The sequence below is a fragment of the Notolepis coatsorum genome, assembly GCF_963971535.1.
Source record: "Notolepis coatsorum genome assembly, chromosome: 11".
In the NCBI taxonomy this organism is placed as follows: Eukaryota; Metazoa; Chordata; class Actinopteri; order Aulopiformes; family Paralepididae; genus Notolepis; species Notolepis coatsorum.
The window spans coordinates 14,466,354-14,478,956 of record NC_140175.1 but is presented as its reverse complement, the minus strand read 5'-3'; the positions used below and the strand labels follow the sequence as shown (position 1 = coordinate 14,478,956).

The 12,603-nt window shown below is 41.9% G+C and overlaps 1 protein-coding gene across 1 annotated transcript in view; it reads right to left on the bottom strand.

Moving 5' to 3' along the window:
• The window catches only part of nln (neurolysin (metallopeptidase M3 family)), a 37,195-nt gene that overhangs the window by 14,253 nt on the left and 10,339 nt on the right, over nt 1–12,603 (bottom strand). Inside the window, exons 2-8 of the mRNA XM_084325156.1 lie at nt 11,960–12,207; nt 11,279–11,427; nt 7,316–7,420; nt 5,788–5,890; nt 4,667–4,827; nt 2,239–2,374; nt 931–1,297 (exon numbers count right to left, since the gene is read on the bottom strand). Of these exons, the coding sequence (XP_084181282.1) occupies nt 931–1,297; nt 2,239–2,374; nt 4,667–4,827; nt 5,788–5,890; nt 7,316–7,420; nt 11,279–11,427; nt 11,960–12,207 (1,269 nt within the window). The remainder of the gene's footprint in view (nt 1–930; nt 1,298–2,238; nt 2,375–4,666; nt 4,828–5,787; nt 5,891–7,315; nt 7,421–11,278; nt 11,428–11,959; nt 12,208–12,603) is intronic.

Below are 12,603 nucleotides of genomic sequence, written 5' to 3'. Positions count from 1 at the left end.
CCAGCTTTAATACGCTATCTCGGAAGTCGCCCACTCCAGCTTTAATACGCTACCTCGGAAGTCGCCCACCCCAGCTTTAATACGCTACCTGGGAAGTCGCCCACTCCAGCTTTAATACGCTACCTCGGAAGTCGCCCACTCCAGCTTTAATACGCTACCTCGGAAGTCGCCCACTCCAGCTTTAATACGCTACCTCGGAAGTCGCCCACCCCAGCTTTAATACGCTACCTGGGAAGTCGCCCACTCCAGCTTTAATACGCTACCTCGGAAGTCGCCCACCCCAGCTTTAATACGCTACCTCGGATGTTGCCCACTCCAGCTTTAATACGCTACCTCGGAAGTCGCCCACCCCAGCTTTAATACGCCACCTGGGAAGTCGCCCACCCCAGCTTTAATACGCTACCTCGGATGTTGCCCACTCCAGCTTTAATACGCCACCTCGGAAGTCGCCCACCCCAGCTTTAATACGCTACCTCAAAAGTCGCCCATCCCAGCTTTAATACGCCACCTCGGAAGTTGCCCACCCCAGCTTTAATACACTACCTCGGATGTCGCCCACCCCAGCTTTAATACGCTACCTCGGATGTCGCCCACCCCAGCTTTAATACGCTACCTCGGAAGTCGCCCACTCCAGCTTTAATACGCTACCTCGGAAGTCGCCCACCCCAGCTTTAATACGCTACCTCGGATGTCGCCCACCGCAGCTTTAACACGCTACCTCGGAAGTCGCCCACCCCAGCTTTAATACGCTACCTCGGAAGTCGCCCACCCCAGCTTTAACACGCTACCTCGGAAGTCGCCCACCCCAGCTTTAATACGCTACCTCGGAAGTTGCCCACCCCAGCTTTAATACGCTACCTCGGAAGTCGCCCACCCCAGCTTTAATACGCTACCTCGGAAGTCGCCCACCCCAGCTTTAATATACGCCACCTGGGATGCAGGTCCATGTAGAACTGTCCGATCTCCTCGCCCGTGTCCGCGTCCCGGACGGAGTAGAGGCTGACGTTCTCGTGCCACGCGGCGGCGTCTTGCGCCCGCGTGAAGGTGAGGCCCAGCAGGTCCTGGTAGATGCCGAGGAGCCCCGCTGTCACCACCTCCAGCGGGAAGTACTCGATCAGCTTGTCCTTGTCCACGGCGAACTTGACCCGCTCCACGTGGTTCATGTAGTATGGCATGTCCCAGGCGTTGATCCGTCCGTCAAAGGGTTGGCCCTTCATCAGACACTCCCTCTTCTTCAGAGCCAGGATGTACTTCCTCTCCTTCTCCCCCACGGGCTTCAATTTCTCGTAGAACTCGTCTGTGAAATAAGACGATGAGATTTCATTTCAAATCTTTCATTTAATTCGAAAGGCAACTAATTTACAGTCATGTCGAGTGTACGTACGAGCAAAAAAAAAAAAAAAGGCATATAATCCTTTTTACACGTCTGTAGATACTATCTATATCTGTACATATCCCTTACCTACTCTTACTAGTTACGCTGCTGGCCAGTGGCCAGTATGACTTACTACCAGTGTCTTTCTTTATATAGAAGTTTGCCTTTGAGAACCAATGGTTCTCGAGCCGTAACGGCACATGGGGCAGGAGCCTATCTCCTGTTTCCGTAGCGTGAGGCAGCTTGATGTACAAGTACACCCCTTTGGACATGACGCTAGTACAGTATGTCGCAAGGACTTCCCCCCCAAACCAACCCTTGATGCTGAGTGTCAAGCAGGGAGGCTATGGGTACCATTTTAAATAGTCTTCTTTGGTATGACTCGGCCGGGGCTTGAACTCCCAGCCTCCCGAACTCAGGGCGGACACTCTACCCACGAGGCCACTGAGCCGGTTCTTTATCTTTCTTTATATGTGCACATATTAATACTACAACTCTGTACATACATCTGATTAGCACTATTACTCAGTGGTACTAATTTATATATGTTATATCCAGTTTAATCACCTGTACATTGTATATTACTGTAGCACTTTACTGTTACATTTGCACTCTGGTTGGATGCCAAACGTCTTTTGGTTGTACTGTACTTGTGCTGTGTATATGATGACAATACATTTTAATCTAATCGAATCTCTGTTGGCCAGTATAATAAACCCACTTGGAACGTTGGGATGTGTTTTGTCGACTCAACTGCAATAAGAGCAGGAGTTGGATTCAGGGTCAAGTCCAGAAAATCCCAGTCGGTGGGAGTGAGATCATCATAGGGGAGTGAGGTCAAAGGGGAGTGGGGTCATGTATACCTAGAAAGCTAGACACATTGTTTGCATTCTTGGCCATGTTCATCTCCAGCACATAGTCCGCGTGGCTACTGAAACCCAATAGGTGGGCGACCTTCGCCCTCAGCACGATCAGCTGTTCGAGGATGGCCGTGTTGACCTGAAAAACACACAGGTTGTAAAAGTGAAACCATGAGTACATGAGTCGCAACGATGTGTTCAATTAATTGTTTTTAAAAACAGGGTGTCTGCAGGTTTCAACAAGTTCAATTTAAGACTTTTTTAAGACCTTTTTAATACCACTTAAGAGCTAAATCTAATACCAATTTCACGACCATACTAGCTGCACTGCCCATTTAAATTAGCATGTGTTCCATACAAGCTCTCGTCAGACGCACCAAGCTCCCAGTAGCCCTGCAAAAAAAAACTTGGATACAAAAACATTTCATATATTTATATAATCATTTAATATTATTTCATTTCCCAACAGCCAGACTGCCCCCCCAAAAAATGTAATACCTGTGCAAATGAAATACAAGACTTTTTAATAACTTTCAAGGCCTTAAATTGAGAATGAATTATTAAAGTATTATTTAATACTTTTTAATACCCCGCAGATACCCTGAAAAAGTTTTGGACATCTCTTTCAACTCATGAATATGTGAACTGTGTTGCAACTCCGTGGCCATGACCTCCTGGTAGGTTCAGGAAGCGACACGGCTCTGTTTCCTGTTGTTAAACATGCCCTCGTTGACCTCTCCTCCGCACTCAGAAGGATCCCTGCTGCCACCTTAAGGGCCGATCTGTTACTCTGAAGAACTATAAAGTTGTGAGATCAAGCCTCCGAGGGCAGAGGGAGTCACCAGCGACGTGCACTCAAGAGGCCCATTTTAACCAGAATGCATTGTGGTTTTTATTGGAGAGTTTCCTGTGCAAGAGTGTACAGGCGCGTGCACAGATAGGGTCCAAGGGGGGCTTGAGCCCCAGCCCTTTTGCCGACTCGGAAAGTGCCCTTTCTTTGGTTAATTGTATTTTATTTTTAATTACATTTTCATTGGAATTCTATCAAATATAAAAGAGGGAAATGTACAGTAGTACACCCCCCCCCCCCCCCAAAATACACCCTATCAATTTAAAACACTGTGTGTTTATGGATAATAATAATAATAAACAGGGGGGGGGGGGGGGAATAGTGTGTGCCCCTTTTTTTTTTCTTTTTTTTTAAGCTTTAGCCCCTGCCCCCCAAAATGTCTGTGCACGGCCGTGAAAGTGAAAGTAAACATTTGAAAAGAATCATAATAATCCTAAATCGAAACCAATCTGTAATATTTCCCAAGACATTGCTCTGTGTAATGACCTCACCATTACCCCGGTAGAACTTTAGACTTCCTTGTCGTCTATATTAAAGCAAGTGAGTTCCATTTCAGTCAGGGTGTTAAAAAGTCTTAAAAGTATTAAATTCAGAATTCTCAATTTAATTTGCACAGGTATTGAACTTTCCGGGGAGGGCAGCTCGGCTGTTGGGAGATAAAATAATATGAAATGTTTTTGTTATTCCAAGTTTTTTGCATGGCTATTGGGAGCTTGGTGCATCTGCTGAGAGCTTGTACGGAACTTGTGAGAATTTGCCTAGTGCAGGGGTTCTCAAACTTTTTCATACCGTGGTGACCCCATTTTATTTAGGATTTGTTTTGGGGACCCCACACTTAATGTATCACATAATTTTACTGTGGAATTAAGGAATATCAAAATAAAAGCACACGTTTGTTGAACTTGATCATGCATATTTATTAGAACATGTATTTATTTATTTATTAGAACAGCACTATGTTATCAATACACATTTATAAAACGAGGCATATTTAGCCAAAATATGTTGCCAGAACAAAACAAAATGTATCTTTTTTTATTTACATTATTTTTATTTTTTTTCTTTCCAATGCGCAATGTCACCTACCTGCGACCCCAATTTGGGCCGCGACCCGTAGTTTGAGAACCACTGGCCTAGTGGTATATTACCTTGTTGAAACCTGCCGATACCCTGATCTCGACTGAACTACTGCAATGGAGTCCTGTTCTGGGGGTCCAGTAGAACCCTGGATAGACTCGATCGTTTTTTTTTACTGGGCTACCGAGAGCTTGGTGGGTCTGGCGAGAGCTTTTATGGAACATGCAGGAATTTTAATTAAATGAAAGTGCCGCAGGTGCAGCCGCCAGTTCGGTGTCTCTATGTGGGCTTTTTTTGCTAGCATGGTATCACATTTTACTCTAAGTGGTATTTTAAAAAGGTCTTAAAAAGTGTTAAATTTAACGCGTTGAAACCCACAGATACTCTGTCAACCCCCCACTGTGTGGTGGCCGCTCGCATGACACATCGTGCCATGAATTAACGAGGGGGAAGTGAAGAAGCTAATGAAACGCTGGAATGTTACAACGGAGAGACTCCCGTTACCTCCTTACACCTGCTGTGAAAAGCCATCTCCATCTTCCTCCGGGTCTCCGGCATGTAGCACCTCTTCATCAGGGGGTAATAGTGGGGGTATTCCAGGGTCACTTTGTAGCGGCCGTCGCTCGTCTTCTCCAGGCCGTTCAGATAACTATCCGCGAGGCCACCTTTGAGGAAACCGCCGCGCGAGAGAGGAGAGACACAGTCAGGCCACGAGGAGAAGAACACTGCAGTAAACTGTTCAAATCTGTGGAAGGATAATTAGCAATACACCTTTTTTATGTGTATGTGTATATATATATTAGGGTTGACCTCGACTAGTCGAATAGTCGACTGATCGATCGAAAGGAGCCGTAGTCGACTGCCAATCTCTGTCGAATGCAAAAAAAAATATATATATATGAATTACTTTTATTTTTATTTTATATAATTCTTTCCAAAAGCAAAGAGGCCTAGAAGCCTGGCTAACGCTAATGGCGCGCATACCAGATAGGCTAACTGCCTAAGAAAACGGGCACAGAGGCACCGAAAGAGGATTTCACCCATCTAATGAACACACTAGACTAGACAAATATCAAGATGTATCCATCAGTGGACCAATTGCATGCTTTCGCAGAGGACAAGAAGCCTTCAGTCGACTCCTTCAGACATTAAGCACCCCCACAGTCCAAATGGAATTATCCAACATGCAGCCAATCAAAGTCGACTATACAAATCCTTAGTCGGGGACAGGCCTAATATATACTGTATATATACAGTACCAGTCAAAAGTTTGGATACACCTTCTCATTCAGTTCAATGAATGGAGTGTGTCCAAACGTTTGACTGGTACTGTATGTATGTGTATATATATTATATGTATATATTATTATTATTATTATTATTATTATTATTATTATATATTTTATATATATATATTCCACATACATTATGATAATTCACCTGTGGGGGAGAGGGGGTGTTGTTTTATCTCTGTCTATATGTCGATTCTCCTTTCTTTTATTATAATCGTATTTTGTATGTTGTCTTACCGGTATATATATTTCAACTGTCTGTCTTTCAACGGTTGCTAACTGAAAACCCCAATAAAAAGAGTTGAAAAGGAAAGATCAGTGGATTCAACTTACCCAGTTCACGCTCAGAAAAAACTAGATAGGTGCTCTCCTCGTTCAGATTCTTGTTGAACTCAATAGAGAGTTGACTTATTAGTTTGGAAGTTCTTTTTATTTCCTTAAGAGAGAGAGAGAGAGAAAAAAAGAGCCACGTTTACTTTCAAGACTGGACAATTTGACTGAAGTGTTGTCTGTATGTGACACCGTTCTCCAAGTAGGGCTGGGCGATATGGCCTAAAAATAAAATCTCCGATTTTTTCACACCACATCCGATTTACGATTTTAATAATTTTTTTCTCTTAAAAACTAGAAACGCCAAAGAAATCGTTCAAATAAGCTTTGTTTTTATTTGACACAAAAAAAAGTATCAAACCAAGATGAATTTCGGCGCGGCTGGGTGGCGCAGCGGTCTAAGCGCTCGTCACCAACGCGAGAGACACCGGTATCGAATCCGTCTGTCAGCGTTGCCTCCGGCTTGGCCGGCCGTCATACTGACTCAATTGGCAGAGTCAGCGGGAGGGAAGTCGATGGGTGGTAATCTGAACGTTGTAAACAGCGACTCCTACAGGTCGGTCAGGGCGCCTGCACAGCAAGGACAGGAGATGTAGAGGGTAGTGTGAGCCTCCCACATGTTACACCTCGCCAAAATGAGAGTCCGTGCTGGCAGGTGAAAAAAGATGTGGCAGGGAGCTCCAGTAGCTCACCACGTACCGCGAGTGCTATTTCAGCGCCGTGGACAACCGTGCTCGTCACGGATCTGGGGCTGAGCGAGTTCGAATCCCGGACTGCAGCCGTGCCTTTCCCAGAGTGTCTTCCCCCCCATCTGAACCCTTTCAGCTTGCTTCTGTCGGTTGAACTTGACCAAGTATAAATGCGATAAACGTATAAAAGAGCCAGGGAAATGGCCAAAGTTTAAAAAAAAAAAAAAATATATGTGGCTGGCTGACTCCGCATGTATCGGAGAGGACATGCGATAGATTCTTCAACCCTCCCTACGACCGACCAGTGGGGGGCACATGCGAGCAACGATCAAGACAGGGGAGGGGGGAATTGGCACGACTAAATTGGGATGGGAGAAAAACAGAAAAAGAAGGAGAAAAAGTGGATACAAAAAAATATATATATGAATTTCCCTATTGGGATTGAAGTGCAAACCTAACTTTCACCAATCTTCACTTAAAAGAAAAAAAAAATATATATATATATAAAAGGTTACTCTCGATCAAACAAAGATGAATGTCCCTATTGGGATTAATAGTGCAATAACTTGCTTTTTCACCAAACTCCACTTAAAACAAATAAAATGTTCCTCTTGATCATCAAACAAGAATGAATTTAATAAAGTGCAAATCTAACTTTCACCAAACACCACTTTTTTGTAAAATAAAGGGTGACTCTTAAAAAATTAAAAAATTAAATAAATAAATTTATCGATTTCATTTAAAAAAAAAATCCTAAATCATGAATTTGAATGAATCGATAAAATCGATTAATCGCCCAGCCCGTCCTCCAAGTAGGAATAACTGGGACTACTCTGCCTCACCTCTTGCAGAGTCTTGGACAGATGCAGTCCGTTACGTTTGCCCAGTGTAGCGAGACGGTTTAAGAATCTCTTCTCCTCGGGCAGAAGGTTGTCCAGCTGCTTCTCCTGCAGATCAAACAAACAAAAAATAAATATGGCAGCATATTCTTGTATAATGTGTGTGTGCGTGCGTGTGTGTGTTAAGGCTGTCCCCGAACCCTGTTTTTGGGATTCGAACTTCGAATCACCGTGCAGATTGATTGAATGAAAATTGTATTAACAGATTGCAGAATGGGTACAATACAGTACGGCTCAATACACACAATTGTTAAGGGGATGCAGACCAGAGAAAGACTTTCGTCTTGTTTACATCAGGGTCCCCCATTTTCAATTCATAATGAATTGTAAGTAAGGGTGCAACTTGCTCTGTGCAATCCATTCTTTGTGGATCTAGCCCTTAAGTGTCTTGCTCAAGGACACTTCGACACGCTGCCGGGAGGAGCAGGAATCGAACAGGGAACCTTCCGATTACCAGACGACCGCTCTACCTGTGTGTTTTATTGTGTAGCACCTTACGTTCGTTGTGTTTTATTGTGTAGCACCTTACGTTTGTTATTTTGATAACTGTGTACTTGTGTGATTTATTGTGTAACACCTTACGTTTGTTATTTTGATAACTGTGTACTTGTGTGATTCATTGTGTAACACCTTACGTTTGTTATTTTGATAACTGTGTACTTGTGTTTTATTGTGTAGCACCTTAAGTTTATTATTTTGCGTTGTGGTTAGAAGTGGTGGAGCTAAAAAGCTAGCATATGAATTGTAGTGCCTGGTTAGGAGCGAATGATAATGGATGGATTATCCAAGTGGGGGTCCGGGGGGGGGAGCGAGCGAGAGCATATGTGTGTAGGGTATTAGATAGCAAGTATTAGGTGTATATCTCGTATAATACATTTATATAAATGGTGATTTCATTGGATGTGTACTGTTAATTAATGCTTGTATATATAATTTTATGTTGTTATGTTTATGTTTATGTGTATGTTTAAAAAATAATAAAAAAAATATATATATATAAAAAAAAAGTTTATTATTTTGAACCACTCTACCTCCTGAGCCACTGTCGCCCATTGTGTCTGTGTGTGTGCGTGTGCGTGTGTGTGTGTGTGTGCTGAGGCAATATGTGTGCTCTGTCAGTCAGCCAGCTCCACTGTGGCAACCTGAAAACAGTCTCTACTGTCACATGTCTCTTGTTGGACCGGAGACAGTTTTCAGGCGCCCAGGAGACAGTTTTCAGGCGCCCAGGAGCATCGGGAACCTCATTAGTGGCGTCAACAATCTCAACTACATAACGACCCCGATGGTTACGACTTCATTTTAATACGCAGTAAATACTCTGGAAAGACTATTCTCAAGCACAGGGATTTTAATTGGTTGATACATGTTGTACGTCGTATACTCACTCAAATGTTTTTGCGTTACATTGCTTACTGCCTGCCTGCTAGTTACACTGCTGGCCAGTATGACTTACTAGTATACCATAGTGTCTTTATACCTGTATGTATCACTGTACATAATAAAAGTACAACTCTGTACTTAGATGTGATTTATCTGATTTATACCCAGCTGAATCACCTGTACATTGTATATTACTGTTGCACTTTACTGTTACATTTGCACTGGATGCCAAACTTCTTTTCATTGTACTGTAATTGCTGTATGATGACAATACATTATAATCTATGCTGTGTGTAATTACTATCCTCTGGATAAAGAGAGGTCATTTATTCTGTGCCATTAATAACTCTGGTGAACTCTCAATAAATGAAAATAAACAACTCTTTCTCATATTTTCCTGTTAAAATATGAGACAACACATTGCCTGTCTCTTTTCCCCATTGAATTCCTTTGTAAAGTTTGTGTATACTGTTTACTTTGACCCATAGTATATGTATATATATATATATATATATATATATATATATATATATATATATATATATATATATATATATATATATATATATATATATAATAGGTCTAATATGCTTATATATGCTAAAGAAATGCAGAAAATCAAGTAAATTAGCTAAATTAGACTTCTGACATGTTGCACATGGCGCCCATTTGTATCCTGGTATTGGCTTGATATCCACTAGAATCCCTTCTCTTGAGATGATAACATTGAGATGAAATCCAAATACTTAGTAGTTAGTAGTGGACCCCGTAGGAACCCGTTCTAGTGACTGGCTGGTCCTTAACCTCTTAAGCCCTAGCCATATTTTCGGAACATTCACCTAAAGGTACATACCTAAGTAAATGGAAGATTGCTCCACTTCTACAAGGTCCATTTGCATGTGCTTGGTATCTAGGGACATCTATGGACCTCAGGGAATCTATTCACAGTGTCAGATATATTGTGTCTGTAAATTATAATGAACCAAAGGAGAATATAAATGATTATTTTCTCTATTCCCCCCCCCCCATCTTTGACGGTGAATAACACCATGCTAACATTGACCAGACATGAAAGATTGCCACTGAGCTCATTCAACACCTTCTCGAGGTCAAGTGTACTAAAAATCTAAGCAAATTAATGAAAGGGCAGATGATTTGGTTTTGTACTAGATACAGTACTGAATCATGCCATCCTGACACATGCAATTTGAAATATGAATATAGAATATCAGGCCTATAAATTACCGTATTATGGCCAAGTCATACATCTAAGGATCCAATGGCAGTTAAATCTGGATTTAATACCACCAGGTGCCCGTTACAGGACAGCAAAGACCGTGAATGAAATCTACTGTAAGTACAGTTACTTTTGTATAATGTCCATAGCTCCGCCATTTTCACCAGGTTGTGACAATATACGTTGTATCTTATGGCAATAACGTTCAGGTTTGTTCAACCCGTGAGTTATAATCACGAAAATAATGTCAATATTATTTTTCCCCCGTCAGCCGGCTGCAGCTTTGACAGCGGCTGGTGTGAGCTGGGTAGTGTAGTTTTATGAAATTTCGACCGAAAGCCCTGGGTCTCCTCTTTCTTAGGACTACAACGATTTCATGACAGCATCTTTTCCTCACGTCTAAATCATCCGGTTTCCGATGCAATGCGCAGAGACTCATAGTTCTCTAATAACACTTAAAATCATTGGTAAACAAACGTAGTGCTGAAAATATACACTTTGACTGCTCTTTTGATAGGGTTAAGGTCTTTACTCTGGGATACATTTGAAAAAGAAACACAACATTAATTCATACAATAGACTGTATTGATCTATTTACATGAAATAAATCTCAAATCTAGGGGTTAAACCTATTAATTCCAGGCTGACACAGCCAATTTAGATTGGAATGACACCTGGCATCAGCCACTGCTATTAATCACATCAAACCTCGTCTTGTGAGCTAAATATGAACCAATATCTCAAACGAGGACACATTTTTGGCATAACATAAGATAACATAACCCTACAAATAGCTTTCACAACTCGATGCCCTGTCGCTATAGGTCTTTGCTAAATGCAGCGAGCGCTCCCGTTGAGCAATCAGTGTCAATGGAGATATCTTTTAAGGTTAAGATTAATTTAATACCTGTCAACAACAGCCCTAATGAACCCTGCTACGAGCAGAACACAGAGGTAGTCACAGCGTTAGGGTTAGGGTACTTTTAATGGTACCGACCGAATTACATCTGTACTACCGATTCACACTAGATCAATCGTTACCTTTACATATTTAGTATAAAAGTGTAATATTACTAGACAAGAGGGAGCATTTTCCACAAATATATATATTACTGTCTCATCTCTTGGGTCTTTGGATGGCGAGATAATGTTGATATTTAAACATTTTAAAACATAATACAGAAAAATAAGTACCTCTGGGTACCGATACCGAATTCCAGGAACTGGTACTGGTACCGGTATCGGTTCAAATGTGAACGGTACCCAACCCTACGCGGCGTGAGCTGTACCTGCAAGGCTAGGATCCTGGTGAAGACGTCGTTCCTCATACTTATTTCCACATCAAACTCGGACAGTTTCTTGTCCGCTTCCGTGCTCGCCGAGCGAACCTCCTTACAAGGAGAGACGTACTGGGGGAAATCTAGGACGTGGCGTGACGCTGGGGGGATGTGACAGACATTTTACAGGAGAAAATGTATTTAACAGAAGTTTTTACATACATTTTACATAAATAATAACATTTTACATACATTTGACAGAAATCATTTTATTTAACAGATATTTGACAGAAATAATTTTTTAATTTAACAGAAATGTTACAGTAATTTAACAGACATTTTACTTTTTTTTTTTTTTTTAAGATTTTTTTAAGATTTTTTTTTTTTAGCATTTATTGCTTTTTACTACTGGGCAGTCCGGTAGAGAGAGAGAGAGAGGAAGAACGGGAGACAGAGCGGGGGGGGGGGGAGACATTCGGCAAAGGACGGCGGGTCCGGGAATCGAACCCAGGTCGGCCGCTTCGCGACGCAGCGCGTTACATGGTTTCGCCACTTGGGCGCCCCAATTTTACAGTAATTTAACAGAAATAAGTTCATCTAACAGAAATGTTACAGTAATTTAACAGAAATAAGTTCATTTAACAGAAATTTGACAGAAATGTAATGCGTTTGTTTCTTTGTTTTCTTACTCACAGGCGTATTCCCACTTGGCACTGGCCAGAGCTTTCAGAGTGTTCTCAACGGAGACCATCTCTATATTCAGTGACCCGATGTCGTCGTAGATCTGCTTCATTCTATTGATCAGGCTGTGCGTCGTGGTCCTGATCTCCTCCGGAGTGAGGTCCCATCTCAGGGTGTTCCTGGCCGCCTGGGAGCAGCTCCTGGCAGGCGCCACGTCTCCGTTCTGGAGGGTCATTCTGACGCGGCGGGGTTTGGACACTCTGCGGAAAGAGAGAAAAGACATTCAAATTACATTTGAATAAAAATATCGAGATATTCTAAAAAATACATTTTTAGAACAATTACAACTAGTGGCAACCCAAAGTTACATTCATGAGGCAATAATGCTAGCAGATCCTGCAAGACATTACAGGATATGTTTTATTTGACTTTTATTTATTTTCTGATATTATTTTATTCATTTTTTAAACATTATTTATTAAAAACGATTGACACCTGTGGTGGCAGCATTTACAAAAAGCACATACAAAAAGCAGCTCAGGGCTAGTAGAAGGCAGCACAACCAAGTAAATATAGCACATTATAATCGCCATGCATGTTTATGTTTAAATTCACAACCAAGCATATTAGCATACACAATACAATCATTTATCAGC